The 17500-nt window shown below is 41.9% G+C and overlaps 2 protein-coding genes and 1 pseudogene across 2 annotated transcripts in view; all 3 read left to right on the top strand.

Annotated features, from left to right (window-relative positions):
* LOC125261899 (cingulin-like protein 1) overlaps nucleotides 1–1395 on the top strand; it is an 11216-nt gene extending 9821 nt beyond the window's left edge. Inside the window, exon 19 of the mRNA XM_048180478.1 lies at nucleotides 1167–1395. Coding sequence (XP_048036435.1) covers nucleotides 1167–1254 — 88 coding nt within the window. The 3' untranslated portion in view covers nucleotides 1255–1395. The remainder of the gene's footprint in view (nucleotides 1–1166) is intronic.
* Nucleotides 1396–2062: 667 nt separating this feature from the next.
* Nucleotides 2063–7778, top strand: aqp9a (aquaporin 9a). The gene is made up of 6 exons (XM_048180479.1): nucleotides 2063–2140; nucleotides 2275–2401; nucleotides 5073–5210; nucleotides 5282–5400; nucleotides 5574–5791; nucleotides 6550–7778. Exons 1-6 carry the CDS (start codon nucleotides 2063–2065, stop codon nucleotides 6752–6754), a joined length of 885 nt encoding a protein of 294 aa, XP_048036436.1. The 3' UTR covers nucleotides 6755–7778.
* Nucleotides 7779–7915: 137 nt separating this feature from the next.
* LOC125261900 lies at nucleotides 7916–16087 on the top strand (annotated as a pseudogene).
* Nucleotides 16088–17500: the final 1413 nt, after the last annotated feature.

Below are 17500 nucleotides of genomic sequence, written 5' to 3'. Positions count from 1 at the left end.
ACACAAGTCCATGTAAAGATCAAAACAGCAGCCCACTTCCAGAATCAGAATGTTCTTAGAAAGTTCATCGATGACTACAATGTCTGGAGTGTTTGGGTATTCTCTGAGAACACTTTTAAGGGAGTTTATATTATTATCATCCAGGTTTAAAAGCCAACTAATTTTAACAGTTTTGTTTGTATGTATTGCACTTTGTCCAGATACTTTACGCAGTTCTTGAGCCGTTATATTTACGATGCGATCATGACGCGCAATGTACAGTCCTTTAAACGCAGGGCATCCGTTCAGTATGTGCGCTGTAGATTCCATTATCTTATCGCTGTGTAGTAAACAGAATGGTTCATGGTGTTTTGGGAACCACAAAGAGAGGTTGTATTTAGTCGGGAGAGTTTGCAGCCGAGCTTTAATAACAAATTTTAGGATATCTTCATTAACTGCTGAATTTTGTAACGCAGAGTGTGAGACTGTATGATCTGTGCTCTTTTCCTTGAAGGCGCAGGTTAACCCAGTAATCACGCTGTTGTGCATGAAAGTATTGGAGGATTTCATACCTGCACGTCCGGCTGTTCAACCTCTCGCTGGTTCCATTGTGATGTATAGACGCCTCGACATACACATTTGGGTCCATAATCTGCCCCTGACTGATATTCACCTGCTCCCCGCCAGTATGTGCCCAGTTCAACTGTATATTGTTATTGCTGCACAAATCATTCAGATCGGGCCAATCCGAACGTACTCCGAATCCCGTGGCTCTAGTATCCAGCTTTCCACTAGGTTTCTTCCGGAAACCGAGGAAGCTTGGTTCTCCGTCTGCAGCATAGGGGACCTTGCGTTTGCTCAGATCCAGCAACAGTGAACGCCGGGCAACTTCACGAACTGTAGGGTCATCGTTATTCAACATATGCAGTAGATGCTTTACTCTAGTCGCTGTATAAACACACACACACACACACACACACACGCACACACACACACACACACACACGCACACACACACACACACACACTCACACACACACACACTCACACGCACGCACACACACACGCACACACGCACACACACACACACTCTCACACACACACACACACACACACTCACACACACACTCACACACACACACACACACACACACTCACCTTTGAACCGTCTGAACATCTGTCTGCAGGCGCAACAACAGACCCAATAAACTGCAGCCTACAGCTGATGATGAAGATGATGAAGATGAGACTGACGCAGCACTAGACACACAATAACCTCTGAACATGTGACTCGTTTCAGCTACAGTAAGCCAGCTGTCACTCAGAGCAGGTTAATTCATGAGTTCACATGTGTGTTTGATCAGAAATACTGTAAGATAATTATGGTTCATATTTTAATAAAGCGATATCACACTACCTCTCTCTCCCATCATGCTCTCAGACGCTTCTTTACCATGGTATCAAGGTATACTGCTCAAAAGTTTGGGTTTGTCAGTTTATTAATGTTTTTGCTGCATTTATTTGATCAGAAAGACAGTAAAAACAGTGAAATATTATTCCAGTGTAAATCAGCTGTTTTCTATGTGAATATATAGTAAAGTGTAATTTATTCCTGTGATCAAAGCTGAATTTTCAGCATCATTACTCCAGTCTTCAGTGTCACATGATCCTTCAGAAATCATTCTGATATGATGATTTGATGCTCAAAAACATTTATGATTATTATCAATGTTGAAAACAGTTCATATTTCTGTGGAAACTGTGACACATTTTATAGAATATAAAGTTCAAAAGAACAGAATTTACTTTAAATAGAATCTTTTGTAACATTATAAATATTTGAAATAGAATCTTTTGTAACATTATTAATGTCACTTTTGATCAGTTTGATGCATCCGTGATAAATAAAAGTGTTTCTTTAGTGAAGTGATGTTTGCGGTGAGTTAGTGCATGTTTAGCTCAGATTGAGCGGCTCTTCCATAACGAGGCGGATCAATGGATGTGTGTGTCGGACCGTCCCATCAGAGCTTTAATGCAGCGGGTCGAGTGTGTTCAGTCACATCAGACACACACACGCGCGACCATGAAGCATCACTGCGCCATCAAACACGGCGTCTTCAAAGAGTTCCTGGCCGAGTTCCTCGGGACCTTCGTGCTGGTGGTGAGTTTCTGTCCTTCACTCATTAAACAGATTTATTCTTCACGCACTGACACAAATATTTAACATTGTACTGATATTTAATAAAGTATTGGTGATGTATGTTTCTCGTGTGTGTGTGTGTGTGTGTGTGTCAGTTGTTCGGCTGCGGGTCGGTGGCACAGACGGTGTTGAGCAGAAACACTCTGGGAGAACCGCTGACCGTCCACATCGGCTTCAGCACCGGACTCATGATGGGCGTCTACGTGTCCGGCGGCGTGTCGGGTAAAACACACACACACACACACACACACAAGCCTCTACAGGTTATACAACATCACACACACTGAGAAACATGATCTTCTAACTCTTGTTCTCCAAACAAACATCTGAAAATCAACGATACATTTACTGGAGAAGAGAAATTACTTTTGTTTTCTGGAAAGAATCAGAATGAAGTGAGTTTGTGCTTAAAACTAGAACAAATATGGAGTCAGAACAGTAATACGAATGTTTAGATGAACAGAAACAGTGAGGAAGAACATGGTGTTTGGCAGTGTGTGATGATGTGTGGTGGTGTTGTCATGGACACTCACACGTGAGCCGGAATATCACCATCTGATCATTGGATTTCCCAGAACGGATCAATAAATCCTATTGGTCCACATGAGTTGGCAGTGGTGTGTGTGTTTGTCAGGTGAGACGACTGAGATGTTTTTCTGTGACTGACACATTGATCTGATCGGTCAGGCTTGAATGAACCGAGGTCATACAGCGCCTGGAGCGTCAGGACGGATCCATTGATCTCACAGCAGTGTGTGTGAGTGTGTGTGTGTGTGTGTGTGTGTGTGTTTATAGCACTATTACCATGTCTTTCTCGTTACAATCAGTGTTATTTCAGTGTTTGTCAGTTTATGATAAACGACTTCAGTTTTTTCAACATTTATGTGATTAAAGTCGAGTCGACTACTCGCTGATGATGTCATTAATGAACACACACGCCTGACCCTCGAGCTGAGGCTGAACGGGTCGTCTTGTGCACATCGGTGTCGTACGGCAGCGCTGCCCACTAGGCTACTGTCCTTCACTCTTATCAGTTCTCGTCTTTGGGCTGTTATATTTCTCAGATTTCTGCTCGTTCTAGATCAGACACAGATAAAGCAGCACAGTGTCATGTGTATGAATGGCAGCATCTCTCTAATAGTGAAGCTGTGTGTTTTAGTTACTCAGAAATATATGCTGGAACTTTTCAGTTTCTAAGCTATTTTATAGATAAATCACAGAACAGTGAAAATACATTTCTGCGCTCCTGAATGATTCTGTGTGTGATCTGCTCGAGTGTGTGTGTGTGTGTGTGTGTGTTTATAGCACTATTACCATGTCTTTCTCGTTACAATCAGTGTTATTTCAGTGTTGTCAGTTTATGATAAACGACTTCAGTTTTTTCAACATTTATGTGATTAAAGTCGAGTCGACTACTCGCTGATGATGTCATTAATGAACACACACGCCTGACCCTCGAGCTGAGGCTGAACGGGTCGTCTTGTGCACATCGGTGTCGTACGGCAGCGCTGCCACTAGGCTACTGTCCTTCACTCTTATCAGTTCTCGTCTTTGGGCTGTTATATTTCTCAGATTTCTGCTCGTTCTAGATCAGACACAGATAAAGCAGCACAGTGTCATGTGTATGAATGGCAGCATCTCTCTAATAGTGAAGCTGTGTGTTTTAGTTACTCAGAAATATATGCTGGAACTTTTCAGTTTCTAAGCTATTTTATAGATAAATCACAGAACAGTGAAAATACATTTCTGCGCTCCTGAATGATTCTGTGTGTGATCTGCTGTGAGTGTGTGTGTGTGAGTGTGTGTGTGTGTGTGTGTGTGTGTGTGTGTGTGTGAGTGTGTGTGTGTGTGTGTGTGTGTGTGTGAGTGAGTGTGTGTGTGTGTGTGTGTGTGTGTTATGCAGCAGTGCATTAGTTTAGAACGGCGATTAACTGTACATTGAGCTGTTTGAAACGTGCATTCACCTGATCGATATTGAGCATGGAGATGGTAAAGTCACTCATTGTGGAGCGCTCTCAGAGTGAGCATTAATTTGTCATTTTAACTGTTTGGAAACAGAGTGTAAAAGTGGACTTCAAAGATTTCTTATCCTGTTGCGCCCTCTATAGGTCATGACCAGCGACTAGTGAACGTCATGCTTAAAGCATCATGGCAGAGCATTAGTTCACTTTCAAATGAAAATTACTCCCAGCTTTACTCTCCCTCAGCCCATCCTAGCTGTATACGACTTTCTTCTGTCTGACGAACACAATCGGAGTAACTGACTCGACATAGGAAGGGTTAGGATGTGGCGTAAGCTTTGTGAACTGTGAGAGTTTTACACTTTCTTCGTAACTTCAATATGGAAGGCGGTTTGGCGGAAGCTAGATATTTTACTTCATAAATTACTTCTTAAATATGGATATTTTCTTACACAAACACATTGCTTCACTGCAGACGGCCTTTATTAACCCCCGGAGCCGTGTGGAGCACGTTTATGATGGATGGAGACTCTTTCTTCAGCTCATACTCACTGACATCATTCACTGCCATTATAAAGCTCGGATGCGTCAGGATATTTATTAATATTTCTCAGACTGTGTTCGTCAGAAAGAAGAAAGTCATATACACGCAGGACAGCTTGAGGGAGAGTAAAGCTTGGGCTGATCTTCATTTGAAACTGAACTGATCCTTTAAAGTCGACGAGTCTGTACAAGCCCAGTACAGAACAATAATAGTTTAATATCAGCGTGGCCGTGATAATTCAGCCAGGTTTGGATTGACGGATTTTCCTGTTTGTTTGTTTTTTATCAATTGCAGTTTTAAATAACTAAAATTGTCAGGGTGTTCTGTCAATATGCTTCAATTATTGTGTATTTTCAGTGTGAGATATCAATGGCTGATGTTTCCTCAGGCGGTCACCTCAATCCGGCCGTGTCTCTGGCGATGGTGATCCTGGGGAAGCTGAAGATCTGGAAGTTTCCCATCTATGTGACGGCGCAGATGCTCGGGGCGTTCGTCGGTGCGGCCGCGGTGTTCGGACTGTATTACGGTGAGTTTGATGGGATCCGGTGGTTCCCCTCGTGTTTCGGATCTGATTAATGCGTGTGTTTGCGTGTTCAGATGCCTTCATGGATTTCACCAGCGGGATCCTGTCGGTGACGGGAATCAACGCCACAGGACACATCTTTGCGTCGTATCCGGGGAGACACCTGACCGTCCTGGGCGGATTCGTGGATCAGGTCAGTCTGGATCAGGGTTTGACCGCAGTAACCCAGACTAATGCACATCGATCAGCTCAGCGTTTCTACCCAAAAACACACGATCTGACCTGATTCAGATCCTTCTGTCCTCAATAAACCAGTGTTTCCAGTGATTTACTCCAGCTGAAGCTCTCCTGATCTCCGTCTGTCAGGTGGTGGGAACGGGAATGCTGGTGCTCTGTATCCTGGCCATCGTGGACGGGAGGAACATCGGCGCTCCGAAAGGCGTGGAGCCGCTGGCCGTGGGTCTGATCCTCCTGGGCATCAGCGTGTCGATGGGGCTGAACTGCGGATACCCTCTGAACCCGGCGCGAGACCTCGGCCCACGCCTCTTCACCGCCGCGGCCGGATGGGGGATGGAGGTGTTCAGGTAGGAAACGGGACAGAAGCGCATCAGCGACCGATCTGGAGCGTCTGCTGCTCTAATTAGCAGAACTTGTTTCCTTCCTAAATCTAGTGCCAAATTCACACTGTAAAGGTGCTTTTACACAGACGGCTGCTCAGAGCTGACATGAATGCAGCTGTATGCTTTGACTCTCAGCCGGGGATTGTTTAGTGCAGCAGTCCATCTTCACACAGAGCAGATGAGCCTCACTGGGGTTTACATCAGTGTCTGGAGCTTCAGACGGTCATGTTGACAGTCACAGCGTCTGTGTTTGTTCCCACCATGTGCTGGAGTTAATGAGCTCTGATGGTTAATTAATGTGCCCCCCACACACACACACACACACACACACACACACACAAACCAACCTCTATTGATCAGGTCATTACATAATATCACATGCACTCGAGAGATTTAAATGTGACTATGGATGCAGAATCACATGATCTCTCACACACGTTTGTTTGACTGCATTAGTAAATTCATCTCATAGATTTCTATTGTTTTTCTATCAGTATAATGATATTTTCTGTGTAACCCTAAACAAACCCTCACAGAGACCCGCGCAAAACACTCGATTTAAACGCAACTAGTGAGGATGTGTCAAATGTAGTTATGATGACTGATGAAATAAACGAGTGCTGCTTTATCTGTGATTGTGAAGCTGCTGCAGAATCATGTGATATAGTGTGTGTGTGTGTGTGTGTGTGTGTGTGTGTGTGTGTGTGTGTGTGTGTGTGCAGCACTGCTGATTACTGGTGGTGGATCCCCGTTGCCGGGCCGATGGTGGGGGGCGTCGCCGGCGCTGTAATCTACTTCCTGTTGATCGAGCTGCATCACTCCAACCACAACGACAAACCTCACGAAGAGCCCGAGGAAGAGGAGGACGAGGAGGAAGAGGAGGACAGCAGCCTGAAGGACAAATACGAGATGATCAACATGAGCTAGAAACCAGAGACGAGGAGAAATGAGATCAGAGTTCCTGCCGTCATCAAGTAAAGCTGGTCATTTTCATACTGAAACGCTGTTTACGTCCATCAGCAGACGATTAAAGTAGTTCCACCTCATTAGACTCTTTACAGCTCTCATAATGATCTGGGTTTTGCTGAAGTGCTTTAACAACACAAGCTTCACGTCTGAAAACATGATGTTCCTCCTCAGTGTTTCAGCACAAACATCTAAACGTTCATGATACTTTCACTGGAGAAGAGAAATGCCTGACGATATTAAGGAAAAAAATGAATCAAAATGAAGTGAGTTTGTGTTTAAAACAAGATCAAATATCTGCCAGAGGAGTCAGAAAAATAATCTTATTTGACCTTTGAATTATGATTATTTTTCTGACTCCATTGATTTGATCTTGTTTTAAACACACACTTTGATATCATTTCAGTAGTTTTTAGTCATTTCTCTTCTCCAGTAAATGTTTCTTGATGTAACAAGACAGAAACACTGAGGAAGAACATCATGTTTTAGCGGTATAACGTTGTCCCATGATCCTCCACTGTACAGAAAGTGTGATTTTATGTTGCTGCTGATGATAATATTGTACTGAACCCACAATAATGGTTTAAATGGCTTTTTAAAGTGACGGATGCACTGAAACACGTCAGGAATTCTGCCCAGAATTAAGCAAAAATCAGCAAACGAAAGCATCAGATTGTCAGAAACATCCTGCAGACAAACGTGTGTGAAGCTGGCATCACGTCACACGCGTGAACTGAAGCGTGACGGTTTTCCACTAGATCACGACTGTTGAGTTTTCATGTTAACTGTCAGTTTGTTTCACCTTATTGTCATTCATTTACTTTCTACATTATTCATGTTTATGATTATTGTTCATGTGTTTGTAGACTTTTGGTTTTAAAAGCCTTTCGTAAAAGTAGATAAACATCTTTTGTAATGAAATCCTACGACATCGACTGTATATTTGTGTTTTTTGCTGAAATAAAGAAGAAACTTTTACAGCAAACTGGTCTTTCTTCCAGACACACATCAGATGACTGTGTCATGTGTTTCTGCTGAGGGTGAATGAAGACGCTCATCTTCACTTCTGTTTTTATTTTAGTCTATCAATATATTTTAGTTTCTATTTCAGTTAACACATGCTAATGACTTATATGATGTAAAATGTTCTTTAAATTAAAAGTAACTATTCCTGTCCGGTCCAGATCACACATGGTGTGTATCGGTTGACAAACAACTAGATAAAAACAACTTGATGAATGTGCTTTAGTGAATTGTGCTTTATTAAAAGGTCCCGCCTCTGATTGAGCGATGGCCAATCATGGTGTCAAATGTGATGAAATTCAGGGACATTCCAGGCATCGACTCTAGAACAAAGGATTAAAAACAAAAACTGAACATATTTTATGGTTTTAGTTTCTTCTGAAGCAGTACATGATAGTTTGATAAATTTAGTTTGTTGTTGTTAAATGTTCCTTTTTTAACATGTAATTTTGAATAAGTTCCATTTTTCTTCTTTTCTTGAGTTCATTGTTTCAGTTTTTGTTGCTGAACTTTAATAACCTTTATACAGATAACATGTTTCAACAGAGATCAAGCGAAACTTGATAACATCTTTCTCTTTCCATTGAACCTGTAAACTGAGTCACTTGCCTTTTATTGCACATATTTTAGTAATCGTCAATCATAAAACTCACACACACTGAAAATTCATCCTGTGAAAACTATTTTGAAAGTCAAAATTATTTTGTTAAATATATATTTTGTGTACGATGAAAAGGTTCATTCAGTACATTTGCAGTAAACCTCTCAGACACTTTCATTTTTTGAAGCTGTTTTCACTTCTGCCATCTGCTGTCTTCTCTGAAAGAGGTCTGTATTCAGTCAAAGAGAAAGGGTGGAGACAGTTAACGGATTAACCCACTGTATTTTCCCTTTACAAACAGTGGCAGAACCAGCAGCCAATCAGAGCGGAGAGTCTTTTCCCGTGAGTCACTCAGGCCCCTCCCACCGTCTCTCTACCTTGAGCCGCTCTTCAGATCCACAGAAGAGCAGAAGTGGATCCACAGGAAGAGTCTCGGTTCCCTGCGCTGATCATGAGAGTCCTGAGCGCTTTATTCCTCGTGTGTGCGTTCGCTGCGTCTGTGGCCGGAGATCCAAACATCACAGGTGAGAAGAACCTGATTCCTGAAACACATACCGGCACATGCAGCAGCTCTTATTTTAGTCAGACACAGTGAACTTCACTCTGTAATTGCATGTTCTCGGAGAGGCTCTTTGAACGTTTGCCATGGAAAGAGTTGAAAGCCACAGAACAGCATGATGGGACGGGGTTTCTCTAAAATTACACATCTGGTTTATTTCCAGAAGCTGCGGCAGAGACTCTCAGCTCGACTCCGGTGAAGACGCTGCTGAAGTCCAGCTTCCATCTGTATCACGAGGGGAAGGTGTTTGAGGAGACCTGCGCCCTGCTCCCGTTCAGGTCCGAAAGCCTCCTCAGATGTGGCTACAACCACAGCCATCCTCTGGTGCTGATCATTCACGGATGGACGGTACGTCGGACACACAGACATGAAGGGAACGTCAAGTCAAGTCAAGTCAAATTTATTTATATAGCGCTTTTACAATTGGTAATTGTTTCAAAGCAGCTTTACATATTAGAAGCACAGAAAAAAGGGAAGTGGTTAAAAATAAGCTGTACAAACAAGCGTGGTAATATGTAACATATACAAGATGGTGCTACATTAAGCCAATGTCGGCTGACTCCCAGGGGTGGAAAAAACCCCCTAGGAGAAAACCCAGCGTGGGAAAAAAGTCCTAGGAGGGAAAAAACCCCTTGGAAGATATATATAATATATGTAAATGGATATGGAGATCAAAATCTGAATTATACATTTTTATTATAGCGATTAAAAATAGATTATATATAAATATATGTAAGCAGATACGGGGATTAAAAATCTGAATTATAGATGCAGCGTGATGAGAGAGAACAAAGACGAATCTTCCAGTAACATTATTAGAACGTTCAATCAAAGTTATCTGGTCTTTAATAATGTTCCAAATTATACATTATACATTAATTCATGGAACGTTTTTAAATGTTTAAGTTGGACGTTCGTCTAACATTTTTTAAATGCTACTTGTTTCAGAACGTTCAGAGAACATTAAAAAGTAACGTTCCCATAATGTTTGAAGAATCAAATGTTTCCTCAACGTTCACATAACCAAGAAAAAACATTTTAAAATCTGGACCTTTTGAATGTTCAGAAATAACATCTTCAACATTTGAACATATTGTTGTTGGCTGGGCTGAGCTGCTGATTAATGCTCACACTGCTGCTTCTCAGAAGAAATGCGATCATAAGTTGTGAAAACACTTGTTTTTTCCACTAACCATCTGTGTATTGCCTGTGAAGTTCATGTGTCAACAAACATGCAGAGCCGACAGGAAGTTCTTTGAGACGGAGGGAAGGGAATGAATCCCGTTGTTTAACAGCATGTTCAGTGTTGATGTGATCTTCTGCTCTCAGATGAACGGACTCATGGAGCAGTGGATCTTCAATCTGGCCTCTGCGCTGAAGGTCCGGCTGGGCAGGTCAACGTGCTCATCAGCGATTGGAGGAATCTGGCCCTTCAGCCGTATCCAATCGCAGCCAAGAACAGCAGACAGGTGGGGCAGGACGTGGCTGCGCTGCTCAAATGGCTGGAGGTAATGAGGATCTTTAATGGGAACATTCTGGGAATGAAGCCCACTGCATATAAAAACCTAAACGTGCTGGTGGTCCACTGGGTGAACTTCTATAGTGGTGAACAATTCCCCACTCGAGTGAAACGCTTCTCAAACAAGAACAAATGTAGGGCGGGGCTTGATTTTGTCTGTGGGAATTGATTGGATGGTTGTGGTTTGCTATTGGTGGATCTCATGTGAGTGACAGGTTGCCCCGCCCTCATCATTAGAGAAGAGAAGAGATGCTGCAAGAGGGAGAAGATAATCTGATCCAAGATAACCAGGAACATGAATTTAACACAATAATAATAATGTTCACCTATAAATGATGATGTTTATTAACACAGTAGTGGAGGAGCACGTTAGATAATCAACCTAATACACATGTGAGGATATATATAGCCAACCCACCTCTATCACATGACAGTTTCCAGCATCCCTCCACCAACCCAATATTTCCTATCCCAACCAGGCATGGGCGAGTACTATGGGATAGCCCTTCCCACGGACAGCACGGCAAATATGCATACTTTTTCTTTATCGGATTGATAAGGGTGAACTTGTGAAATCATTTAGAATAAACACTGCAATAGTCCATACAAATGCAAGAATCAGTTTTGAATTTATTTTTAAAAAATTTAAATATAAAAAGCTTTGTCTGTGATAAGGTTTCTTACTGTATGTCCGTCAGTATCTACGTGTTTGAGTCCTGACGGCACTTCCTCTCTGGACAGGAAGCTGCTCAGCTCTCCATGGATGAAGTCCATCTGATTGGCTACAGTCTGGGAGCGCATGTGGCTGGATTTGCAGGAAGCCATTTCAGAGGACGGAGGAAAGTGGGCCGCATTACTGGTATGAAGAAGGCAAACACGTGCATCAAACAGGATTCATCAGAGTCTGCTGGTGTTTACATTCAGTGAGTGTCAGTGGAGAAAGATGCAGTACCATCATCTGACCACTGACCATGATAACCAGCTGACCTGCTGTCATGAATCAGTAGAATGAGCAAGTGAAGATCTTAACATGATTCAGTCATTCAGAGTTACTGTCTTGTGTAGAAAGAGACCCGCATTCTCCACCAACTTCTGATGAGAAGCTCAATGAAAGTCTCGTCTGTTCCAGCCCATAAAGACCAATACATCACAATCTGAAGCTCATTTACATTGATGTCTGTTGTGTGACGCAGGACTGGATCCGGCCGGGCCGCACTTCGAAGGTCTGCCGGCGTTTGACAGACTGTCTCCGGACGACGCTCAGTTTGTGGACGCCATCCACACCTTCACCAAGTCCAGCATCATGCCGGGAGTGGGAATAAAGCAGAGCGTCGCTCACGTGGACTTCTACCCCAACGGAGGCTCCTTTCAGCCCGGCTGCAAGATGCTCGACATTTACAGTAACGTCTATCAGTACGGCCTGCAAGGTACCGAACCTGACACATGGAGAAATATTGCCAAATGTTCTGTTATTTGTCTGTATGATGATGAATCAAACATGCAACATAAAGGGCCATTCGAACTGGACGTGTTCTTGTATTTTTATGGAGATATTGCCAAATTTGCTCACATGCTCAAGGAATTCATCTCGGTGACAGAAGCTTCAAAGTGCAAAAAATAAATATAAAATATATCCACACAAACTCAAACACTTCATTGGCAAAATGCATCCATCTAGTCATATTTACATAAACCCAGTGATTACACAACGCAAAAACACATTCTGTGTGAACGGCCCCTATAGGCATCATGTAGCGCACTAAATAAAGCAGTGTTTGACACACTATTTTAGAAGTGCAGCACACTAGATTAGACGGTCATTATAATGACTCATTGTGTGCTCTAGGAGTTCCCAAGACCATTAAATGTGCCCACGAGCGCGCAGTCAAACTCTTCACCAACTCCCTGATCAACACCAGCCAGCCCATAATAGGCTACCGTTGCCGTGACGACAGCACCTTCAACAAAGGCCTGTGTCTTGACTGCAAACAGATGCGCTGCAACACGCTGGGCTACGATGTGCGGCACGAGCGCGCGGGGAGGAAGGCTAAAGGGCTGTACTTCAAAACCGGCCCAGAAGCTCCCTATAAAGGTCAGTTAATGCTCTGGTAATTGTGGCCCGTGTTTGAGTCTAGACGGGCGTCTGGACGAGAAGGTGTTTCCTGTGTCTGTTTATATAGTGAACACACGCCCTCTCCCTCAGTGTTTCACTACCAGATCAGAGTCCTGCTGATGAACCTGATGGAGCCGGTCGAGGCCGCGCTGTCCGTCTCGCTCAACGGGACCCGAGGAGAGATCCGAGACGTTCCCGTCACACTGTGAGTCCCAGAACACGAGTGAATAATGCCTGCTTAGATCTACATTTACCCTGTAAAGCCTGATGTAGGAAATAATAGTCAGAAAAATGGAGCAGTTTATTGAAGCCTTAGATGAAATATAAAAGAAAATCCCCTAAATGTCTTCACCGATAGCCTAACGACATAAAGCTTCGGACGACCTGAGTTCGAGTCTCGGCTCGTGGACCATTCCCATTCCCTTCCCCTCTCTCTCCCAATTTGCTTCCTGTCAACTAATTGTCCTCAATAAACTAATATCTCAATAAAAAGGCAAAAACTTTAAAAAAAATAAATCTTTAAAAAAAAAGAAAATCTCAAAAATATTTTTGCATATGTTTTATGTTTTGCATCATATTTGATACATCAGGATTTTATGGCTCATATAGTCTGATATAGAGGAAAAAACAGCTCATCGAAGCTGCTTCAGTCCAGTTGAAATATTACTAATAATATCCAAGGCATTCTTAGGTTTACTTGACAAAAATCAGTGCAGATTTGACAGCAGAAAGACACGTGAAGCACGAGCTGAAGGAGGACATTTCTATAATTATACTAAAAGACTTTTACTTGCTAAAACGGTCTAAACTATCAGTCAGACAACAGAAGGAATCGTGTTTGCACAAACATGTCGAGTTTAAGAACTGCAGCCCCGCTAGAAATTTTACGTTCCCAGAACATTCTCAGAACGTCCCCACTGGTGTTAAGAACGTTGTCTAGTAACATTCCCAGAACGTTCAGAGTCGGTCACGATGTGGAGTTCTTTTAAGGTTTGGGGGACGTTATTTGGTGGACCTTCACAGAACATTCAGGACGTTCTCTGAACGTTTAGGGAACCATATTTTATTTGGAAATGTTCTCAGAATGTCCCCTCAGAACTATTTTTTCTTAAATGTCTTACAAAAAAATACTTTACAGGTCATTCCTGGATTAATATTATGAAACCTTTTCTTTAAAATGCAAATCTCTTGCAGTAAGTCATTAGCTGACAACAGCACATGAGCTGATGTACCTGCTGTATCACTGCATCAGCAACTACACAGTTACTGCAGCCTTTAAATAAAGCACAATGATAACCTCAGAAAACTCAGATAACAGAAACAGAACATTAAACACTAACAGATCTCTCTAGATCTCTGCATTTGCACTTATTACAAACCACTCTGAGTTTAGTTCTTTCATACAAAACGAATGAGGTGTTGATGTTTTATCAAAATGTATAAATGTCACCGTTATGGAGGTAAGCGCTTGCTTTAGTTGTGCTCCTGACCCTTGACGATTTGACTTAATTTTTTTCCAATTCTTGTAACTGTGTGTTTTTAAAGCATTTGTTACCAAAACAAAATTGTGAGAAAAAAAAAAAAAAGTGATCAAATGGATTTGGTTGCTCATTGATGAGTTTTCATCATACAGTGGTCTTATTCACTGATCTCTGAATATTGTATTTTTTTTCATCTTGTTGTATTCCCATGATAATGCATAAAATTCTATCCTGCTTTGATATTTTGAAAGTTTTTATCCTTAAGCAGAAATTATTCGGACAGGATCATGTAGATTCACACAGACATCAAGATTCTGCGTATGATCCTCAACAATGGTGACAAAATTTTCAGATAAACAAATCAACTCTGAACATCACAAAACAAGCTACTTAAGTCACAAAAAAGATTTTTGTTTGTCACCATTGTTGAGATTCATACGCTGATTCATGATGTCTGAGTGAGTCTAAAAGACACCGCTCAAAACTCTGTATAATGAATTTAAAAAAAACCCTAAAAAAACCCCCTAACCATTAATTAATGCAAAACCAACTTAATACACTCATAGTTTCGACTCTGGTGATGATCAGTGAATCAGGACACTCCATGATGATTGAATCACCAGCATTAAACAATTCATCTGATCAGAATTTCTCTTGCGTTTTTTGCTATAACAGAAGTGTTTTGAAAACACAGTTAAAGCAGCCAGAGAAAATATCATGAATCAAGAGCCCATCTAAAGCAAACACTCACCTCCATAACGGTGACTTCAAACTTTATTATTTTCTAGACAACGTTACTAGACCATGTCCTTAACACCAGAGGAGGTTCTGAGAATGTTCTGGGAACGTAAAATTTCTAGTGGGTTAACCTATCACCTAGTAACATTCCCAGAACGTTCAGAGACGATCACGATGTGGAGTTCTTTTAAGGTTTGGGGAACGTTATTTGGTGGACCTTCAGGGAACATTCAGGACGTTCTGGGAATGTTTAGGGGACTATTACTATAGGACGTTCTGTTAACTTCCCAAATGTCCTCTTTATAACGTTCTTGCATGACCACAAAATAACCAAAACAGAACGTCCCCCTAAACTCATATCGGGAACGTTATTAAATGACCAATAGAGGACCGTGTGGGAACGTTCTGTTAATGTCCCAAATGTCCTCATTGTAACATTCTTTTTTGTCCATAAAATAACCAAAATGGAACGTCCCCCTAAAGTCATATAAGGAACCTTGAACTGCAGCACTTTCATTACCAAAAGAGGACGTTTTAGGAATGTCCCGAATGTTCTGTAAAGGTTCAGAATTTTCATCACCTTTTGAGAACTTTTAGGGAATGTTGCACAAGGTCCTGAGAACGTTGCCTTCTACATGGGAGTAACCTAAAGTTGTTTCACGCTGAAGTACTTTAATATATAAGCAGTGTTGGTCAACAATCAATCAGCTGCTGCTGCGGGTCGTTAACAACACATCATTGGATCTCCATGGATCAATGTCATGTGTCTGTGTGAGAGAGTGTGTGTGTGTGTGTGTGTGTTAGCATCGCTGCTGTAGTAAATGTGATCATCATGAATCTCTGGCATGTTGCAGGTATCAGGACAGCAGCAGCCCGAAGGCCTTCACCTCATTGGCTGCGGTGGCCACTGATCTGGGTCACCTGACCTCCATCAGGCTGGTCTGGAAGGGCGAGCTGGTCTGGTCCAGCTGGCTGAGGCGTGTCCGGAACATCATGAGCTGGAACGGATCCGATCAGGACGTGGAACTCAGTGTGTGGAGGATCCGGATCAAATCAGGAGAGAGTAAGGAAAAGTGAGTTTCACTGAACTTCTGAGCACAATAAAACACGGCAAAAATGATGTCCTTCCTCAGTATTTTTGTCGTTTTCCAGCACAAATATCTAAAATTCTTAAATCAAGATACATTTACTGGAGAAGAAAAATGACTGAAGATACTGTGTCTTGTTTTCAGAAAAATGTATCAAAGTGAGTTTATGCTTAAATTAAGATATTTTGGTAACAACAGTCAGAAATTCTGAGTCAGAAATGCCTAGTCGAAAATTCCAAATCAGAGTTTCCTAGTCAAAAATTCCTAGTCAGAGTTTCCTAGTCAGAAATTGCCTAGTTGGAAATTCCTAGTAAGAGTTTCCTAATGCCTAGTCGGAAATTCAGAGTTGGAAATTCCAAGTTGGAGTTTCCTAGTCGGAAATTCAGAGTTGGAGTTTCCTAGTCAGAAATTCCAAGTCAGAATTTCCTAGTCGGAAATTCCAAGTCGGAGTTTCCTAGTCAGAAATTCCAGGTCAGAAATGCCTAGTCGGGAATTCCTAGTAAGAGTTTCCTAGTTGGAAATTCAGAGTTGGAAATTCCAAGTTGGAGTTTCCTAGTTGGAAATTCCTAGTAAGAGTTTCCTAGTTGGAAATTCAGAGTTGGAAATTCCAAGTTGGAGTTTCCTAGTTGGAAATTCCTAGTAAGAGTTTCCTAGTTGGAAATTCAGAGTTGGAAATTCCAAGTTGGAGTTTCCTAGTTGGAAATTCAGAGTTGGAGTTTCCTAGTCGGAAATTCAGAGTTGGAAATTCCAAGTTGGAGTTTCCTAGTTGGAAATTCCTAGTAAGAGTTTCCTAGTTGGAAATTCAGAGTTGGAAATTCCAAGTTGGAGTTTCCTAGTTGGAAATTCAGAGTTGGAAATTCCAAGTTGGAGTCTCCTAGTTGGAAATTCAGAGTTGGAAATTCCAAGTTGGAGTCTCCTAGTTGGAAATTCAGAGTTGGAAATTCCAAGTTGGAGTTTCCTAGTCAGAAATTCAGAGTTGGTAAATTCCAAGTTGGAGTCTCCTAGTCAGAAATTCAGAGTTGGAAATTCCAAGTTGTTGAGAAATTCCAAGTCAGAAATCCTAGTCAGAAATTCCAAGTCAGAAATGCCTAGTCGGGAATTCCTAGTCGAAAATTCCTACTCGGAAATTCCAAGTTGGTGTTTGCTAGTTGGAAATTCCAAGTTGGAGTTTCCTAGTCAGAAATTCAGAGTTGGAAATTCCAAGTTGGAGTCTCCTAGTCAGAAATTCAGAGTTGGAAATTCCAAGTTGGAGTCTCCTAGTCAGAAATTCCAAGTCAGAAATGCCTAGTTGGGAATTCCTAGTCGAAAATTCCTACTCGGAAATTCCAAGTTGGTGTTTGCTAGTTGGAAATTCCTAGTAAGAGTTTCCTAGTTGGAAATTCAGAGTTGGAAATTCCAAGTTGGAGTTTCCTAGTCAGAAATTCAGAGTTGGAAATTCCAAGTTGGAGTCTCCTAGTCAGAAATTCAGAGTTGGAAATTCCAAGTTGGAGTCTCCTAGTCAGAAATTCCAAGTCAGAAATGCCTAGTTGGGAATTCCTAGTCGAAAATTCCTACTCGGAAATTCCAAGTTGGAGTTTCCTAGTTG

Source organism: Megalobrama amblycephala, unplaced genomic scaffold, assembly GCF_018812025.1.
Source record: "Megalobrama amblycephala isolate DHTTF-2021 unplaced genomic scaffold, ASM1881202v1 scaffold522, whole genome shotgun sequence".
Taxonomy (NCBI): domain Eukaryota; kingdom Metazoa; phylum Chordata; class Actinopteri; order Cypriniformes; family Xenocyprididae; genus Megalobrama; species Megalobrama amblycephala.
Note: the sequence above shows the minus strand (reverse complement) of the source record. Positions and strands in the feature narration are given on the sequence as shown.